Source organism: Lithobates pipiens, unplaced genomic scaffold (genome assembly GCF_037356315.1).
Source record: "Lithobates pipiens isolate NorthernLeopardFrog02 unplaced genomic scaffold, aLitPip1_a1.2 Scaffold_22, whole genome shotgun sequence".
NCBI lineage: Eukaryota > Metazoa > Chordata > Amphibia > Anura > Ranidae > Lithobates > Lithobates pipiens.
In genome coordinates this window covers 273,376,590-273,397,594 of record NW_027507784.1, presented here as the reverse complement: position 1 = coordinate 273,397,594, position 21,005 = coordinate 273,376,590, and the positions used below count along the sequence as shown (strand labels likewise).

General features: G+C 39.0%; 1 protein-coding gene across 1 annotated transcript in view; it reads right to left on the bottom strand.

The window, feature by feature from the left end:
- The window catches only part of FAM20C (FAM20C golgi associated secretory pathway kinase), a 262,406-nt gene extending 243,306 nt beyond the window's left edge, over positions 1-19,100 (bottom strand). The window contains exons 1-2 of the mRNA XM_077449052.1: positions 17,679-19,100; positions 11,621-11,808 (exon numbers count right to left, since the gene is read on the bottom strand). Coding sequence (XP_077305178.1) covers positions 11,621-11,808; positions 17,679-18,235 — 745 coding nt within the window. The 5' untranslated portion in view covers positions 18,236-19,100. The remainder of the gene's footprint in view (positions 1-11,620; positions 11,809-17,678) is intronic.
- Between the last annotated feature and the right edge of the window lie 1,905 nt (positions 19,101-21,005).

Sequence of the window (21,005 nt, the reverse complement as noted above, 5' to 3'; positions counted from 1 at the left end):
TGTGGACGCTAGAAAAGAAGTAGGAATAATAGAGGTTCGGAAAAAAAATGTACTGTAAACACTGACACTTGCTATGCACATATTGTCAGTTGGTCAGTCCCTAAACGCAGCAATGGGGGAATCTGATTCTTCACTTTTGGACGCTCCTAATGTCCCTATGAGAGCATCCAATTCTACTGCATGCATAGTAACGCAGAAAACTTTAAACTCCATACGGGGAGAAAGCTCCCCTCAGACCAACAAGGGAGGAAACCATGGAACCATATGTAACTCGGACCTAATACAACCACTAAATGTCATCAACTTGTCCTTACATACCATAACTCAAGTGGAAACCCAGTTACTATCGAATGGTTTGAGTTTTTGCCCCAACCGAATTTTGACATAGTTGAACTTGTGCCTGACCTTCATCTTTTTGCCCATAAACTGATGCTAAAATGTCAATATGAAACAAGCAATAAAGACATAGATGCCACGGATTGGTCGAAATACAGCATGAGAGAATTTAAGGCACTATGTGATTTAACCCTCCTTTATCAGGAGAGCAATTTAGACGATCTGATTGATCAGTTAGATCTAGATAATCTGTTTGAAGACATTAATAAATCAACCCTAAATCCCATCACTCTAGTCAAAAGATCCTCTATAAAATTTCCTTGATTAAATATCATTAAATGTCATGGCTACTTTTCTAAAACAAACCCTTAACAACATTGTCAAAATATCTCGTAATATAAAATACCCCACACAATTTGTCTCTAGATGAAAATCAAGCCTTAGAATCTATATGCAACAATGAATATCTATCAAAGGCGGCAATGTTGTCCTAATGGACAACGCTGCATATGTGCCAAAGAGTTAGCGTATAAGCTTTGGAACAAAATTACCCCCTCAGGAATATAGACAAATTCAACCAACAATTCAATAGTCTTGTTGATAATGCCCATACAAATGGCACAATCAACTAAGATCTATATGAATCTATCAGAACCCCAAGGTACCTACTTTTTATAGTTTGCCCAAAATTCACAAAAATCCCACTAGCCCCACAGGATGACCCATTGTTCCGGGTAATGGGGTTATTTCTTAAAACATAAGTAGGGTTATTGACTCATACTTGCAACCCTATGTGGTAGCTTTACTATAATTCATTAAGGATTTCTTGCAGACAATCAACCAACTAACATTATCTGAAGATTCCATATTGGTCACTATCGATGTTGAGGCCCTGTACAGCTCAATCCCACATGGGAAAGGATTACTAGCTGTACAGAAGCTATTATAACAGGGTTCCAGATCCCTTCTCTTTTGCTGGCTCACACTACCTCCAGGTGCAGGGCGTAGCAATGACGACATGTTTTGCCCCATTTTACACCAAACTGTACCAGGGGGTGCGATAGCGGTCCGTTTTCAATGGTGAGGATCTTGTTGAGTGCTTGGGCCATGTCTCCACATGGCTCAGGTACATCGACGACATTTTCATCATATGGGAAGGTTCTGAAGAGACTCTTTCAGAGTTTTTTCACAAAATCAACATTAAAAACGACAACCTCAAATTTACTATGACCCATGAAGTCAAGTCGGTCACATTTCTTGATGTTCGGGTACACCGCAATTAGACAGGAGAGTTGAGCAGCACCTTGTATAGAAAAAGCACTGCTGGAAACACAGCGTTACACCCAGATAGCTTTCATCCAATTCCCCTCAAAAATTCAATCTCCTATGGACAATATCTTCGTCTACTGAAATATTGTTCAAATCAGAAGCTGGGAAACTTTAAAACAGGCTGCTTGAACCAGGCTACAGCCGCTTGCGCAACGCCTATAATAGAATGGCCCAACAACCATGGGAAGATCTCTTATTTAGACACAAATCAAAGAGCGATAAGGATGTTGATTCCATGTGCATAATTATGCGGTTTTCTCAACAACACAGAAATCATTCAGAAACACTGGTCCATACTTACAGACGATTATAAGGTTCAACAATTTCTACCTGACACTACCTCAATTATATTTATACAAGCTTCTTCTCTAAGAGATAAGCTAGTCAAAAGTGAATATCATAAAAAGCCCAACAAAAAAACACTGCTCCCTCTATGGCACCTACCAATGTGGGATTTGTGCCTATTGCCCTCTAATCAGAAAAAAAAAATACTTTCTTCTCCCAAATGCCAAATCTTTAATCCCAAACATTTTGCCAACTGTCACACACGTGGTGTTGTTTATATGATGGTATGTGAATGTGGGGCCTTCTATATAGGCAAAACCAAGCAGAAATTCTGGTGTAGAACCTCGAAAAAACATCTCTATAGTATGGAAATTGTGAACAGATACATTCCCCTAGGCCAGTGATGGCGAACCTTGGCACCCCAGATGTTTTGGAACTACATTTCCCATGATGCTCATGCACTCTGCAGTGTAGTAGAGCATCACGGGAAATGTAGTTCCAAAACATCTGGAGTGCCAAGGTTCGCCATCACTGCCCTAGGCAGACATGTAGTCCTACAGCACAACTATAGGATGCCCAAAGTTTCTTTCACCGTTCTCAATCAGATTCATATCCCAGATCGTGGCAGTGATTGAAACAAGACACTACTCCAACAGGAACAAAGATGGATATTTGGACTTCAGGCCTAAATGAGTACATTTCTTATGCATCATTTCTTAAATGTTTTGCATCAGGAAAAACTAGCTACAGTATGTTCATAAGGAGGATCAATGTTGAACTAAAATAAATGTAACTACCAATGTCCAACCCCAATAATGCTCATATCATAAAGAAGATGGCAAAACAGTAAGTGCCATTTTGGACACACTGGTTTGATGATACCCCATTAACCACCATTCACATTTTTGCACTATTTTTTCACACCGATTGGCTTTACAACACTCAATCTTGAATTTTGCATATTAGCACATATATGCTTGCCAAGCTTGGCATCTCGCACTACATCTCTAATGTCAAGGTAAAACATATTCATTTTACTTTAATAACCTTGTCCACCTATTGCAGCACCAACACTGGCATTTTTCTGTTCTTTACTTATTATTTTATTTTATTTTTACACTGCATTTCACTCATAGCACACTGCATCATTCATTCAATGATTTACAGTGTACACATCTATTTTGTCACCCCTTTAACTCACATGGTCACTTTTATCCTAGTTCATGCACTTAACCTTCATGCACAATCACTCTAACCATGATAGCATAATATATCATCTGATCCCATGGGTTTATCATCGAATCCATGGGCAAACCAAAATGGTTTATTTTTTTTCTAATAAAAACTCATAAGTATCTAATTAAACATTACTGAAATAGACAGTTATTGGAATTATTTGACTTATCACATCAAGTGGGACCCTTAGCAAGCTAGGAGTAACACCAAGCACTTTTATGAAAATGCTTTCTATTTACTTATTCTGACCACCTAAATTACAAATTTCAGGTGCCCTTCCCCCACTCCCTCACTTCCTGGGGTCAAAATATGTGGCTCCTTGCAAGCCCTATGGATTGGGGGCTCACCTGGGGGGACACTAAGGAGGCACCTGGAGGTCCAGAATCACTTGCATGCAACCTTTTTTAAATCTCTGGTTACGTGGGGGCCATTATTTGAAGGGTAAATATACGATCATAGAAAGGAAGCAATGTATGGTTTATATATAATAGTATACATGAACTAGTTTTCTATTCTTATTGTATGTCACCAAAATGTAAAGTATAAATGGTAAAAACCTTTTTTGATGTATTTTCTAGAATACTAAAAACCCCTGAAGACCACAGATGTAGGGATCAAAATGCATTGGGGTATTCTTATGCATCCTATGGTGTAACATAATTTGTAACACATTGTTCTTATGATGTATAATGCTGCCATCAATCTTGGCTACCATGTTTTTTTATGTCATCAATCAGAGCTCATATTTTAAACTCTTTGTATATTTGAACTCTTTTCATTGAATAAAATAAAATAATCAGTTTTTTACAAATATACATTTTGTTTACTTTGCTGCTAAAAAACCCAGTGGGGGATATTTCCATGTTTTTTTTTCGATGCAGAAATTTAACCCATCATGCCCCTTATTAGCCAACTCAAGCTCCGACCCAGAATAACTCATCTGACATTAAGCTTCCATACCTCTACTCAACGCTTGATCCCACCGCGCTACTCTGGGAATCCTTGCAAACTGCAGGCCTTAATTAATCCTCTTTAGGTCACGGAATAAACTTGACATTAATCCAATATTATCCTGACTTTATCCATGGAATGAATATACATCTTAAATCAGTACAAAATAACAAATAAGCCTGGAAAAAAATACGTGTCATTGTCTGCTTCTAATGGTCTATATTAGCATATATTAACATTTCTGAGATCGGAAAGCTTACTTATGCAGTGTGACTGCATGCAAATGTGTTCATACACCTAAAATGACACACATGAGCTCTTGTGTAATTCTGCTTTGTGGGTATAGACATTGATGTATGTAATAGATGATTGCAGCAGTGGTTGTATAGGTAAGTGGAACTCATCTTACTAGTTTTGGATAAAATGGATATAATGGGGAAGGGTAAGATCCTCTGCAATGCTTTCCAATGTTGGTAACATTTCTTCTCACTTCTTGTCCCAGACACACACATGATATTACTGTATTGGAGTGCGTTCTTTATATTTTCTTTCCATGGATTCACTATGGGCCAATACAGTATCCTTGTTTTCACTAAAACCCAACCCCAAACATAAAAAATAGTCTGCCCGTGAGTGTATCTGTGCCTGCACTGCATGGGAAATAAATCATTTTTGTCTAGGAGATTTGAGAGCGGAGATATACTACCTAATCCTCCGATCCTGCCAGCATCAGATCAGTCCCTAAGGCTCACCCCCCCCCCCCAATGGCCTATCGATCTTGTGCCGTGGACTGTTCCTGATGTCATCACACCCATAGACTTCTCTTTCTCTCCTTCTCTCGGAAAATTAAAGTGACTGGCACTTAAAAAAACAAAACTATATCATTACTAGGAAGTGCCACAGGGATGTCACTTAAAGGATACCCCAAATTGTCCACTACTGCTCTATAGACCTATAGTTTAGCTAAAGTCCATTTCCATCCACAATTCTTTTTTTCTTTTTGTTTTTGGTCAAGGCGAGGTGTTAGATCCTCTGCCATATATTAAATGCTGTTTTTTCCCCTCATATTATGCAGAAGAAATACATCTCCCCTATGTAAATTAAACAAAAAAGGTCTGGAGTTGGACTTTAATTAGTTAAGCAGTTTACAAGAGGAAGAAAGTGATCCTTAAAAGGTTTTCTTAGCGTTGACATACAGAAACATAAAACATAACTCAGTAAGACGGCTTTCCCACCAAGCCGCCCATAGCGTCAGCAGTAAAACGCAGCTATTTTTAGCAGCGTTTTACCGTCGGATTTGCAGCGCATTTTGGCTTCTAGCGGGGCACTTTCAACCCCTGCTAGCGGCCGAGAAAGGGTTAAACTGCCCGTAATAAGCCACAATAGCTGCGTTTTGCCGGCGGTATTGCAGCGCTGCCCCATTGATTTCAATGGGGAGCAGTGGTGGAGGAGCGGTAAACACACCGCTCCTTCACTGCTCCAAAGAAGCTCCTGGTAGGACTTTTCCTGACGTCCTGCCAGCGCATCGCTCCAGGAGACTCTCGTGTGAAAGGGGTCTAAGTCAGGTGATTGCTTTTTAGGTGGACTTTAGCCTTCTAAATGCCCAACAAATATGTTTTTGCTTCAGCATTTTGATGAAACTTGGAAATCTCTTAAGCCCTCCAGGGGTTTTCCAGGACCCTGGCAAGAACATCTGCCCCATTTTTTCCACCAAGACACCACTGCCATCAGCTTAGATCTTTTCAACATAAATGGAAAACTCACTAGAGGGCACAGGTCTAACTTTCGAATTTCATTTTGGGTGCAAATGCTTTATGCATGGAAAATTGTCTTTTTTAATGTTTCAGATAAAGACTGTTTCTTGGGTTAATTTGTAATTATGTGGAGCAGCACTGCATAGAGGTTGTGCCTTACCATTTCGCTGTCACAGTGACAGCCTACCAGTCAAAACTGAAAGACTTAAAACTATGCACACTGGTGTTGATTTACTAAAGGCAAAATGACTGCACACTTTGCAAGGGCATTTGCTCCAGAGCTTAATAAATGAGGGGAAGCTCTGCCGAGTTCTATCATCCAACCATAGCAAGCAGAAATGCTGTTTATTTTTTTCTTCCATGTGATTGGGTTATTCTTTGCAAAGTGCAGCATCACTTCATTTACTGAGATCTGAAGCCAATGGCCTGGCAGAGTGCAATCTATTTGCCCTTAGTAAACAAACCCCCTTTCTGGCAGGAATATTATCTCAGAAGTGGCTTCTAAAGCTTGCAATAGATGGGCAGAATATCGATTTAAAATTAAACATAGCTGAGCAACTGTTCGGTTTTCTAATGGTTAACCCCCTTGGCGGTATTCCAAGTCTGGCTCGGGGGGGGGGGGGGGGGGGGGGAATTCAGAACCGAAAGCGGTAACCCCCGAACTAGACACGGGATCGCATTGCAGGATCCAGTATGTGTGCTTACCTTATCCCCTGGATCCAGCGATGTCTCCCCGCAGTGCGAGCGGTTCGTCCTCCGCTCGATCTATCACGGAGCGAAGCTCCGTTCCCTGTGAGCTTTGCGACGCATGGGGACGGAGAACGGTGCCAAATTCAAAAAGTGAAATACACACATTACATACAGTATAATGTAATCATACAGATTACATTACTGTATGTAATTATTTTGCATCCCTTTTGTCCCTAGTGTTCTGTCCAGTGTCCTGCATGCAGTTTTATATTATAAAAACTGTTCTTTCTGCCTAGAAGCTGGAGATTGTCCATAGCAACCAAAACTGTCCCTTTACATCAAAAGTGGTTTTAGACCAGCTAGAAAACAGTGATAATAAATTAGAATCACTCGTAGAATTGAGCGATAGCGATTTGTGGGGAGATCCGTCATCAAATACTGAAAAGTAATGACAGTGATAATTCTGCAACTGAGCAAATTTCAGTGCTTTTGATTTGATTACATTATTGAATACTTTTTATTATTATTATACTATTATTTGGTATAATTATTTATAGTTATTTATTATATTTTAATTTATGATTTTGTTTTACAAATTTTATCATACCCGGGATATCTACTAGACTCTGGTTTGGACACATTTAAGTGAGTTATTCCTAAGAATTACAGGCCTACAATATAAAACACCAAATCTCCATGCAAAACATTGTACCGCTTTCAGCACCTAAAATCCGACATAATCATACCGCCAGGGAGGCTATTGTGTTCACACAAACGTTTTTCTAAGCGCCAGTAAAAAGTTTACCTGGATCAAACAAAAAAGTGATACTTTAATGCTGACAATGAACACAAATTTCTCTGCAGGATGTGGGAACCTTGCAAGAAGATCTGAACAAATTAATGGGGTGGGCAACTACATGGCAAATGAGGTTTAATGTAGAAAAATGTAAAATAATGCATATGGGTAGAAAAAATATGAATGCAATCTACTCATTAGGTGGAGAACCTCTGGGGGAATCTAGGATGGAAAAGAACCTGGGGTTCTAGTAAATGACAAGCTCAGCAATGGCATGCAATGCAAAGCCAACAGAATATTGGTATGCATTAGAAAGGGGATCAACTCCAGAGATAACATGATAATTCCCCCACTCTACAAGACCTTGGTCTGGCCGCATCTGGAGTATGCTGTCCAGTTCTGGGCACCAGTCCTCAGGAAGGAAGTGCTGGAACCGGAGAGAGTCCAGAGAAGAGCAACATAGCTAATAAAGGTACAGGAGGACCTTAGTTATGAGGAAAGATTACGAGCATAGAACTTATTCTCTCTGGAGAAGAGACGCTTGAGAGGGGACATGATTTCAATGTACAAATATTGTACTGGTGACCCCACAATAGGGATAAAACTGTTCAGTGAAAGGGAAAATAAAAAGACATGCGGCCATTCACTAAAATTAGAAGAGAAGCCGTTTAACCTTAAACTGTGTAGAGGGTTCTTTACTGTAAGAACGGTAAGAATATTGAATTCTCTTCCACAAGCAGTGGATTCAGCAGGGAGCATAGATAATAATAAAAAAAAAAAACAATTAGATAAACACCTAAACGACCTTAACATACAGGGATCTTCAATGAAATACTGACATATAATCACACACACACAGGTTGGACTTCATAGACTTGTGTCTTTTTTCAACCACACTAACTATGTAACTATGTATATATGTAAATAATAGGTGGAAAACTTTTGATACAGTGATGGGTGAATAAAATGCACTCAAAGAATTTCTGTTTTTAAACAGTTGTTAGTTCAATTTTCAAACCACCCATGGCCAGCTTTAGGAAAGCAGAGTCATTGCAATGCTATATATTGTAGTGTAGATTGAGACAGAGTCTTTAAATCTGTACATGTAACACAATCATGATAACACATAGTACATAATGCATTTAAAATGGGTCAGCACTAAAAATATTCAGTACAAATACCAAAACTGTGCTTACTGAAAATACACGGTGGGTTACTTTCTTTTCTTTATCTGTTTATCTGTTATCTTTCTAAGAAAGTTGCGTAAAACACAAACACATTACTTCACAACATACATCTACCAATACTGCCACATTACTAGGCCTGCTGCCTGCACAGGCCTATAGGCTAGGCTGTGTGGGTCTTGTTACTGCCTCTTGCTTGGAGAATAAAGATACTGTAAGTAATTTTTCTATGTAGTAGGACAACGCATTTCTACCAAAATGTTGAGGTCAATAAACAAAGGGCAGTAGAGGTCCATTCACACTATATTTGTTGGGCAGCGCTGCTTCTCAAAGCACAGACAAGACAATGTACCATTTGTCCTTTTATTTCAGTACACACCATCACATTGCATCGGTGTAAAAAAAAAAGTAGGACAAGTTGCACCCTTACGTAGCGCTGAATGTTGCAACTTGCTACAATACCTTGCAACGAGCTTCAGTGCATAGATTTCAATGATATGTGAAATTTAAATTAAGTAAAAAATAAATAGATAAATGGTGCAATACATTGTAATCACCTCTACATAATGCCAACCAGCAGGTGTGTGTTATTATTATACAGGATTTATATAACACCAACAGTTTACGCAGGTCTTTACAATATAAATTGGGACAGTACATTTACAAAATAGTTCAATACAGAAGAAATAGAAGGGCCCTGCTCATAGAGCTTATAATTTAAAGGGAGGGGGTGTACAAAAGGTAATAGCTGCAGAGGAAGATCTGATGGAAGTGACTCAAGTACAGTTGTTAGGTGGAGGTTGGTTAGGCTTGCCTGACAAAATGAGTATCAAGTATCACCTAAAGTTGGACAGGGTAGGAGCTTGCCAGACATATTGGGGCAGGGAGTAGCAGAGGATGAGAGAGGCTCTGGAGAAGTCCTGGAGGCGAGCGTGGGAGGAGTAATAAGGGAGGTAGAGAGCAGGAGGCCTTAGGAGGAGTGGAGGGGACGATTTGGGCAATATCTGCAGATGAGGTTGGTGATGTAGCTGGGGGAGATGTTGTGGATGGCCTTGTATGTCATGGTTAGTATTTGAATTTATACGATGGGTTAGGGGAAGCCATTGAAGAGATTAGCAGAGAGGGGCAGCAGTCACAGATCGGTTAGTAAGGTATATTAGTCTAGTAGCAGCATTAATAATAGACTGAAGGAGGGATAGCCTGTGTAAAGGTAGGTCAGTGAAGAGTGAGTTGCAGTAGTCAAGGTGGGAAATAACCAAGGAGTGAATAGGTTGTGTTATGCAGAGAATAAAGCATGTCCACTGGTGTGAATGGGTCCTAAAGCTGAACTCCAGGGGAGCATAAACACACAGTTATACACATATGTGAACTTTTATACCTGACAAGGGATTTGTAACTTTGTTCAGATACAGGCATCCCTGCCAGAGCCCACTGCAGCTGAGAACTATAACCTGGTCCTGATTTCACCCTAGCATGTGATTGGACAATAAATGAGCAATCACGCTCTTAGGTCATCCCCAAATCCTCCCCCTCCCCCCAAAAAGTTCTCTGGCAGCACTAGACACTCTTGTCAGACCTCATACCAGACACAGCCCCTCTGCTCCTGTTTGGAAAGTAATAGGACAACAGCATCCCTTTAGTCATTTAGCTCTCTCCTCCTGCAACATGCTTACAGACAGCATATATGCACTGCAGCAGAGCCTCATTGTCTCCTAGTACTGCCCCTTCTTTCTCTCAATTTGAGTGCTGCTGTGCAGGGGATAGCAGGAGGCTGATACCAAGAATGAATAAGGGACTTGTTCTAGTTCCTTATAAAACACATTTAATGACTTGTTAAATTAATACATAATACATACCTAATTTAATCTGTGTGCTTTATAGCTGCTTTAACCACTTGTGAATTTTGCATGTAAAAGATGCACCTCAAAATATTCCCTCGCCCTATTATTAACAGCAATTACCGGCTGTCAAAATGACAGCCAATAGTTGCTTCGTGCATAAGTGTGATAGCTAAGTGGGGTACAAGTACTAGTCCAATGCACACATGGATAATCTCTTGAAGCTTTGCTGTCCCCTAGGACTGGGGATGTCCTATAACCACTAAAAACAAACATATGAAAAGGCACACAGGCCTAGTGCATTATCCAACAAATTTTTATAAAAAGTATGATAAAAAGAACTACTCATAAACATATGGATGTGTGGCTCATCGAGCCACACATCCATGGCTCGGTTTCCAAAGCGTAGGTGGGACCTCATTGGGGTCACTGCATGCTAACGTGTTTCAAAGGATTTCCCTTTTCCTCAAATAATTTGCTGTTTGGCTCGGAGGAGGAAGCAAATCCTTTGAAACGCGTTAGCCAGCAGAGACCCAAGGGAGGTCCCCCCTATGCTTTGGAGATTGTTCAGTCTGGGAACACAGATGTGTGGCTTGATGAGCACTTTTAACTCATATGTTATATGTTACACTCACATGTTTGTGAGTAGTTCTTTTTATCATACTTTTTTTTAAATTTGCTGGATAATACACTAGGCCTATGCGCCCTCCCTTGTTTGTTTGTTTTTTGTAGTTGCTTTGTATTAAACAGCGGGAATGGCTCAAAATGCAGTGGCTCTTGTATAAAATGACACTTGCAAATAGTCTGCAAGTGTCACAGAATAATAACAATACAGTCTAACAATATATTCTTTCATTGTATTTACTATATCATTCATATATAACTCAAAGGTGTGACCTTTTTTTCCGTATATTTAGTCCCGCTTAACTTCTTCCCTCTTTTCCCCCCTTAGCTATTTTTGTTATTTTTTTATATTTTCTGTCTATAGTTTTCATAAAAAACTAAAATAGTTTTTGAAAAACAGTATTGCCAAAAGAGAGTCTAGTAAAAAAATATATTTGTGCATGACCAACTTATCACCAAATAAACAGGCCCATAAAAAATGCTCTGGTTGATAAGGGGTATACTACAGGGTTGAAGCTATTAAACCAGAAAACAGAACTCCAGAATAGCATGTGATAAAACTTGATAAAACAGAATCAGCAACAGGACAAAACTTACCAACGCTTGTGATCTTCTGGCTACCGAGATCTTGCAGTAAAGATCCTATGGCTGGATTCTGTCTGGAATATAACTCGTACCGATTGATTCCAATGTGAAACTTTAACCAGTTGGGATAGGAATCTACATGAGCTTCTCCGGTAGGCAAGAATTCCTCCTCATCGCTACCTTCATTTGCTACATTTTGCCTGTTGTGAAAGAGAAGGACAATGCGTAAGATGTGAATTCATAAGAAGCCATTGAAGGCGTTCATAGCCTGCTGCCTACAGGCTTGTGATTTAATACTGATGACAAGGAGAACAATGAGCCATAGTATGCAATGTGTTACAAACTGGCTATTTAGAAGGTATCTTAGGTATAATCTAGCTGAGTTATATACCATGAAAAGTGCTTTCTAGAAGTGTGCCTGCCTACAGATAATACTGCAGACTACCGGGGAAAGAATAGAATTAACCAACATCCAATTTAATAATGCATTACACATAAGCAAACCTGTAATAACTTCAAATAGCTTACAGGGTTTAAGAGAAATATTTATTTTTAGGCATGGCATAGACAGTATTACCAGCTTGCAGTGCTCAGAGTTTTTCATGTACTATCACTATCAACTGACTATCTGCAGCAGTTGGAAGATATATGGAAGTGAACATTGAGATATCCTTGCAGAAAAAGAGTCATAGTTGTAAAACCCATCAAAAACAATTTCAACGTAAAGGTTTTATTTAATTTGTTTTGGTTTCTTCCTGGAGCCCATTACAAGCTAGTAACACGTTGGTAGGTTAAGTAGACTCTAACCAAATTGGCCCAGTGTCTGTATATGACTGAAGTAGAGACATGCCTTCAGGGACAGGGACTGATGTGAAGAGTTTTATTTGCGGTGTAACATTCTGCATATTTTGTCAGTACTAGATAAATATGCAAAATAAATAAATAATGTAATCCTTCAGCAACTGCCTCTAATAAGAGGTTGTATGATGATGCAGGCACCTAAAAAGCTAACCCGAACAATAAACAGACAAGGTTCTGAGTGTCACTTACCTTAATCTTTGGGCAAGGTGCAACTCATTATTACAGAGCACTGTACTGAGAGGGGCTCCAACTTTAGGTTTAGGTAGACAAAGCCTTTGAGAAAGTTCCTGCATTACACCAGATGCATAGGGGTTGATTTACTAAAACCGGAAAGTGCAAAATCTGGTGCAGCTCTGCACAGAAACCAATCAGCTTCTGTGCTTTATTATCAAAGCTTAATTGAACAAGCTGAAAGTTAGAATCTAATTGGCTACCATGCACAGTTGCATCAGATTTTGCACACTCCAGTTTTGGTAAATAAACCATACTGTTTTTCAGCTCTCACTAGGAGTGTTTTAATTAGGGAGCACTCACTACCACTCTCCTGAAGCAGTTGTCTTTATTTTCCTGCCAAACTCTATTATCTGGGGTACTGTACATTAAAACTTTATTTAAAAAAAAAACATTTTTTATCAATCACCACTAAATGGTGACTGATGTGGTTAATTGTTAACTGCCACAACTTTGATGAGGAACTACCTATTAATGGTGGCCCATAGAAATCCAGTGGTTTATAGTCAGGTTTGGCAATCTAATTTGAATGAGCTAGTAGCACAAAACCTTGTCTGGTCCCTATTGGTTTCTCCCTGATAAGCCAGCATCAGATGTCTGCAGTATGCCTCCCCCAACCATATGGTTGCCTGAGGCTACTCTTTAAATTGAGGGAAGTGATGGTGGGCTAGATGCCTCTGATCGTCTGGGTTTGTTTGGATTGTACCTAGACACCTGACCACCCTCTAGTTCAGTCTTCCTGAACACTTCTACCCTGAGGGAACCCGTGAAACAATTTGCTGCTAGGGAACCCCTGCAAAAACGTGTATCTATATTAGTGTGATCAGCAAATTGTACATACAAGATTAAACAAAATAATAAAAAATGTTCTGTACCTAAAGAACCTGTCACTAAGTTTCCAACACCCCCTTGCTCTCATTAAAAGAAATGAATAATAATTGCTAGAAACGAAAAAGACTGTGAAAACGCTACATTAGAGGTCAGTGGAGTTGTGCCCTCCTATGCATTAGAGGCCAGTGGAGTTGTGCCCTCCTATGCATTAGAGGCCAGTGGAGTTGTGCCCTCCTATGCATTAGAGGCCAGTGGAGTTGTGCCCTCCTATGCATTAGAGGCCAGTGGAGTTGTGCCCTCCTATGCATTAGAGGCCAGTGGAGTTGTGCCCTCCTATGCCAGTGATCAATTGAAATGTTTCCTCTTACATTGTTGGTCAGTGTTGAAGTGATCCCTTACATTTGAAGCCAGTGAAAAACTGCCCCCTAACATTGATAATCAGTGCTGGTAGGAGACCAAAATCCACCATTGCTCACAGCTCAAGGAACCCCTAGCAACTTCTGTAGGAACTCTAGCTGAGGAAGACTGCTCTAGTGTCTATAGACAGCTTAGCTAAAGCAGAGTTCCTACCTCAGCTTTAGTTCTGCTCTACCCACCTCTCCCTCCTCAAAAACTATTACTACAACCATGGACTCTTAATTTGTATCTGGACCAAGGCAGATCAGCTGACCATCAACAAAGTTCCTGCAAGAAAACTTGAGTTGGCTCTATCTCTGTATAAAACGAAGATAGGGATGAAAGTGATGGTTTAAACTACATACACATTGATGTAGGGACTCTTTCAGAACATAGGTGCTGAATTATGAAAAGAAAGGCATGCCAACCACAGTAATGAATTACATTTCAGTTGCAGATTGGAATACAATTGCTAATATCAGTTATTTCTCCTCTGCCACTAAGTGTTCATGCAAATCTTGCAATAAATCTATTGGTTAAATATTTTAATACTACTAAGTGAATTAAACCTCTGGCAATGTCTTTTATGCAGAAATAAATTACAGGTTCTCCAAGAAAAGATCTACGAGGTCTTAAATGGAGTCAATTTATACTGCAGGTCACTAAATTCAGAGTATTGAAGAATATAGGACTTGCCTGTAAGTCTGCAATGGACATACATTCTCTATCAGGTATTGCACAAGTTCCTTTAGGAGTACAAAAGCAGGTTTAGAACAAAATATGTCAACGCATCCCAACATTTCAGTTTTTGGAAGATGCTGAAATAGAGTTAAACCACCTGAGAATTTCCTATATCTCTCGGGGACTCACTTGGTGAGATCTTTGTTCTTGAGTCCATGGGTCTGCACACCAGCTGTGGCTTTTCTAAGAGGGATGTATTTATATACGCTGGATTGATCATTTATTTTATGTTGTGGATATTGCAATTGGAGGTGCTGAAACATATGAAGGCGGGTGGGAACAATCAAAAGTCCCAGATGGATAAGAACAGGTTTTGAGGAATTATGAGAAGAAGGTGGACTTAGAGTGTCCAAGGCATAATGGGGGGGATTTACTAAAACTGGAGCACTCAGAATCTGGTGCAGTGGTGCATGGTAGCCAATCAGCTTCTAACTTCAGCTTGTTCAATTAATCTTTGATAATAATACCCAGAAGCTGATTGGTTTCTATGCAGAGCTGCACCAGATTTTGCATGCTCCAGTTTTAGTAAATCCGACCGGCTGACACAGCACACCAGTCTCCATCTTAACTAAAATGTTACTTTTAGGTGGAAATGCATCCCATACATAGATACTAACTGTTAAAATGGTAGCTAGAATGACAGTCACCGGCACACAGGGGTCAACTTTATTAAGCTATTCTTCTCTCTCTCTCTCTCTCTCTAGCTGTGTATATAATTTTATAACATGTGGAGATCATTTTTATAATAAGACCCCCCATCAAAGCACATAAAATATCTTAACGTTTGCTATTTTAACCAACATAGGAAACAGTGGTACATGTTTTAATTAAAAATTAACACACCACCTGGCAATCTACCTATAAATAGGTCTTCCTCATTATCAGTGCTACAGAGGCCTGGGGCGTACTACACACAGCCTAGTACAAGAAACAAAATGCTAAGCATCCGCCTCTGACTACCGTCTAATTCGAATCCTGAAACATTGAGTGATTGAATTAACCTCTGGGGCATGGCAGGTAAAAGCAATTAAGACCTATCAGTTAAAATGTTATTTTCAATTATTGTGCATCTATAATCTAAAAGCCATTATAGCAGTGGAAAAAAAATAAAAAAAAAAAAATAAAAACTCCCTCCAGGCAGATATTTTGTATGGATGCTGAAGTTATACATGAATATGGAATAATGCCAGCCTAAGCTGATTTATCAGATAAGGTAACAGCCTGTTGTGACATCAAAGGCTATTGTAAGCAGAGATCTGCTCCAGCACACAGGGCAGCACTTGCACCCTGTCATAGTCTAAATGGGTTATTTCATAGGCTTGGTCTGCTTTAATTAAGACCTGAATCCTGCAATTATCTCATTGCTCTATAGGAAACTACAATGCGGCCGTTTCAGACAATACAATGTCACTGAGCTTGAAAGAGGGAGCTGTTGTTCTACAGTCAGCTAAACCTGATGGTTTTATTATTGCCTGCTTTGTTTCTGTGATTGGTTCCTTTTTTTTCCCCCAAAAAAAAAAAAAAGAAGGAAAGGGTCATCTTAACCATTATTTTGATAGCCGTCGAAGATCAAGGGTTGAAAAAGGAAAAAGGAAAACACATGATTGTGTACTTTGGTTAAATATTAAAATATCTGTGGCTAAAAGACAGGGTATTATCAGGTCTGGCTAGGCGCTCACGTACCTGTTCCACACCAAGAGGACAACAAGGTTAAAGTTGATGCTCCCCTTGCACAATTGCATGTATTTGCTCAGTTTACATTAAAAAAAATCTGGTTGTAGCAAGCATTGTTTAGCCTTACTCATGAAAATCCGCGCTGCGAGAGCTGAACCATCAAGAACCCCCAGAGATTGACCTACTTACCTTTTCTGAATGAAGAAACAGACACAGTCCCAGAATGCAAATGGTTTATATGTCACGTCAAAACATTCTAACGCAATACACTAACAGATCTTGCATCGGTTTGACATTTATTACGATTTGATGGAGAAAAAAAAAAGAAAGAAAATTTTTGCTTCTTTCTTAGTGTGGCCAGATTTGAAGTGCTAGATTTATTCTAAAAAAAAAAAAACGGAGCTATCATTATATAATGACATTGTAGATTAGCCTTTATTAAGAATGGCAGTGTAATGAGCAATTATATGCAGTAACCAGGAGCAACCAATCAGAAAGGCAGCCATACGTCTTACTGCCACATGACAAAGATGAATAGAGCCCAAGCATCTAAACAATCTGACAGCATATGCGGTTTATTATAAAATATCAGTTGAGTGGGATGGAAATGTTTGACCAGTTTCCTACTGTTCTCTGCTTAGAATGCATAGGTGTAATAAGCCCGACCTGCTGTTTATTGCCTAAGGTTGGCCATACATTGTACAATTTTCCTTTCGATTTAACAAAACCATATAATATAAGGTTTTGCCTAAAAACTTTCTATTTATATGCAATCAGGCAGGCCCTTGCAAATACATGTAGGGTTGCCACCTCATTCATTTAAACCCAAAACCATATGAATTACACAGGTTCTGAGGCTAATTTAATGCAGATAAGGTACCAAGTGAGTTTAATTAGCACCTTAATCAGCCACAGAACCTGTGTAATTAATACGTGTTTGGTTTTAAAGGGATGAGGTGGCAACCCTAAATACATAGCTGAAGGCAAATCTAAAGGAAATTGAACTAGAGAATTTTATAATGTATGGCCAGCGCCCGTGCAGAGTCGGTATTCAAATTAGCTGACAAAGGGATCTGTCAAGGGTCTGATCACCCCAAAGCGAATGATCTATAGCTCTTGAGTATTGGTACCTTAGCTAGTATTACCTACCCTACCTGCAATGTGAACTTAACATTATTGCACTTTGCACTCTATAATAACTGTGTAGGTTTATACACTACACCCGAGTTCATAATTAACCTCATTAGGTCACATTATCAATACATTATGCCTATCTAGGGTATACAAGTACAGCACCCTCTAGTTTCATGTCAATAGTTGAAAACGACCAACTTACCAGTCCTGGTTTTCGGCAGCTTTGGGGTTAAATCTGATGTCACTATTCACGTTAAACAAGACATCATCTTCGGTGAGCTCAGGAATAGCAATTTTGTACAGAGGGTGCTGAAACAGAGCAGCCAACCTTGAGTAGCCAGCGCCAGGCTGGCGTTTGTTTATATTCCCATCTTCGATCAGCTGCTTGTGGTTCAAGTCTTTGACCATGTCACGGTTCTCCAGTTTTTTAAAGGACTCGTTCTTGTCCATTATTCCAGTGATTTTCTCCAGCGAGTGCGAAGTGAGATTGGAGCTGGGGTCACTGCTGAAATCTTGTAAGATCCTCAGCGTGTGCTTATTAGGCCAACCTGATTCAGCGGTATTTTTGGGTCTCTGTTTCCCCCATCCTTGGGAGTCCTCGTTGAGATTGTGCGTACAGGAACATCCTGCATCTCCATCACTTCTCGTCGCTCTCTTCTCCAGCTTTGGTAATAAATCTATCATGATATGCATTGTGCAAGCGATCAGAAACACCATCAAGATTAACACCCTGAACTTACGCACTAAAATCAACTTCATTTTTCCTAAATTTATTTTGACACACTTTTTTTTTTTTTTTAAATAAATTTGACGATAAACTTATAAAATGCTCTTTCACAGAAAAAGCGATTGTAGAAAATTCCCCAATTACAAAAAGTGCTCTCTCCTAATCTAGACTTAATACTCTATTTATAAATAATTCTTTTTTTTTCGGGAAACACGTAAAATCAAAAAACAAAAATAGACGTTAAGAGTCAGGAGTTTTGCTGAAGTCTTATTGCCACGGGGAAGGAGGGGGCGTTAAAAGGGATGGATGGATGGATCTGGCTAGCAGGAGTCACAGGAATGTACGTAGCTGGAATAGGAAATTAATGAACGGGTTTATGAGATGAATTAAACAATCCGGAATGCTTGGCTGAATCATATGTCGCTCTGCTTGGCATCCTTAGTGAGCTGACCCCTTGGTACGGTAGCAGCAGCGGAAAGACTATCCAATTCTGCAGATTCCCTGAAAGCATTTGCTTTTGGAAATGAAGTTCTGGTCCAGATCTCGTCAAGCACCAGTTCCTAAGAAAGATCCAATGGGCTGCTGTCACCAGTCAGGTCTCTTTGATCCTGCATCCAAGCAGGCTGCTCGTGGACATTTCTGCAACACAAGCTAGAATTATTGCACAAAGAACAGAGCGGAATAGAAGGCTGAGCTTGTGTTGGCTGCCTTGCAATCATTTGATTCCTGGGTTCATGTCAGCTTGAAAGTACAGGAGGGAGAGAGAATGAAAAGGACAGAATGGAGGTGAAAGGGAGAAGGGAAGGTCTTTGGCAGGTGCAGTGTGAAGTCCCTTTCAGCTGAAAGCAGTAGACTGGTTCAACTAGCAATGCTGCAGCCCCTGCCTTCCTCCTGTGGGTGTGTTAAATATTATGAGCAAGCCATGGAGCCAGCCTACTTCACGTCACACTTAGGAGATTGGCTAAATAAACGCTACAGTGATAGTAACAGGACAGAGCTAAACCAAAAGTAAATCTTTTTTTTTTTCGTCTCTCTCTCCTTTTTTTTCATGGTGAATTTTTTTTTTCTGCAGCTCCAGTTGGGGCAAGGAGAGTGCGTCTGTTTCTCAAACGTTTGCAGTGGAAGTCGTGCTAATAATCATTTTCCTAACAATGGTGAAGTTCCCCTGTCACAGCTCCCAGCGCAGATTTTTTTTTTCTTCTTTTGCAGAAGTTTTTGACACAAATCTTTACATGTGTTAATATTAAATACAGACGAAGGAATAATAATAATAACAGTAATAATATCAATAAATATAATAATAGTAATACTATAATTAGTTGCTTTCTTCTTCTTTCTCCTTCTTTTTTCTCCTTCTTTCTTTCTTTTTTCTTCTTTCTTTCTTCTTTCTGCTTCTTTATTCTTCTTTCTCCTTCTTCTTTCTCCTTCTTCTTTCTCCTTCTTTATTCTTCTTTCTCCTTCTTTATTCTTCTTTCTCCTTCTTTCTTCTTCTTCTTCTTCTTTCTTTCTTCTTTCACTTTCTTCTTTCTCCTTCTTCCTTCCTTTTTTTCTTCTTTTCTTTCTTCTTCTTTCTCCTTCTTTCTTTCTTTTTTCTTCTTTCTTTCTTCTTCCTTTCTTTCTTCGTCTTCTTTCTCCTACTTTCTTCTTCTTTTCTCCTTCTTCTTTCTTTCTTCTTTCACCTTATTCTTTCTTTCTTTTTTCTCCTTCTTCTTTCTTCTTCCTCTTTCTTTCTTTCATTCTTTCTCCTTCTTTCTTCTTCTTCTTCTTTCTCCTACTTTATTCTTCTTTCTCCTACTTTATTCTTCTTTCTCCTTCTTCTTTCTCCTTATTTATTCTTCTTTCTCCTTCTTTCTTCTTCTTCTTTCTTTCTTCTTTCACTTTCTTCTTTCTCCTTCTTCTTCCTTCCTTTTTTTCTTCTTTTCTTTCTTCTTCTTTCTCCTTCTTCTTCCTTCTTCTTTCTTTCTTATTCTACTTTCTCCTTCTTCTTTCTTCTTCTTTCTTCTTCTTCTTCTTTCTTCTTCTTTCTTTCTTCTTTCACCTTCTTCTTTCTTTATTTTTTCTCCTTCTTCTTTCTCCTACTTCTTCTTTCTTCTTCTTCGTGTTCTTCTTCTTCCTTCTTTCTCCTTCTCTTTTTTTCTTTTCTTTCTTCTTCATATTATTATCATTATTACTGTGTATTTATTAGTTACACACATAAAGTTTTATTGCAGTTTTACATATCAAAGAGGGACGATGCGTAACAATAATAATAATAATAATAATAACGATAATAATAACGATAATAATAATATTAATAATATTAATAATAATATTACACATTGTTCCTCTTTGACATGTAAAATGGCATGAGACTGTAATATGATTGTTATTATTGCTATTGTGTGCAGTGCGTTTTTTGTGCGTCACGTTTTTATGCGCATTTTACACATTTTTTCAAAACATTTTTTGCTGCAATACCATTGAACTCAATGAAAACATGTGTTTTGATAGAAGCACATCAAAGTCCTGCATGCTGCATCTTTGATGCGCTTTTATTAAAAACTGTATTCTCATAGAATTCAATGGTAGCATGGCTAAAAACGCATGTGAAACGTGCATGAACGCAATGCACAAAACACACACTGCGCACTTGTGATCTGCCCATTATTTCTTCTTTTGCAGAACTTCTTGACACGTTGAGCCTCTTTAATATGTAAAACTGCAAAAAACTTTAACACATGTTAATATTAAAGTCGTTGTAAAGGCAGAAGGTTTTTTTTTTTATCTTAATGCAGTCTATGCATTAAAATAAAAAGCCTTCTG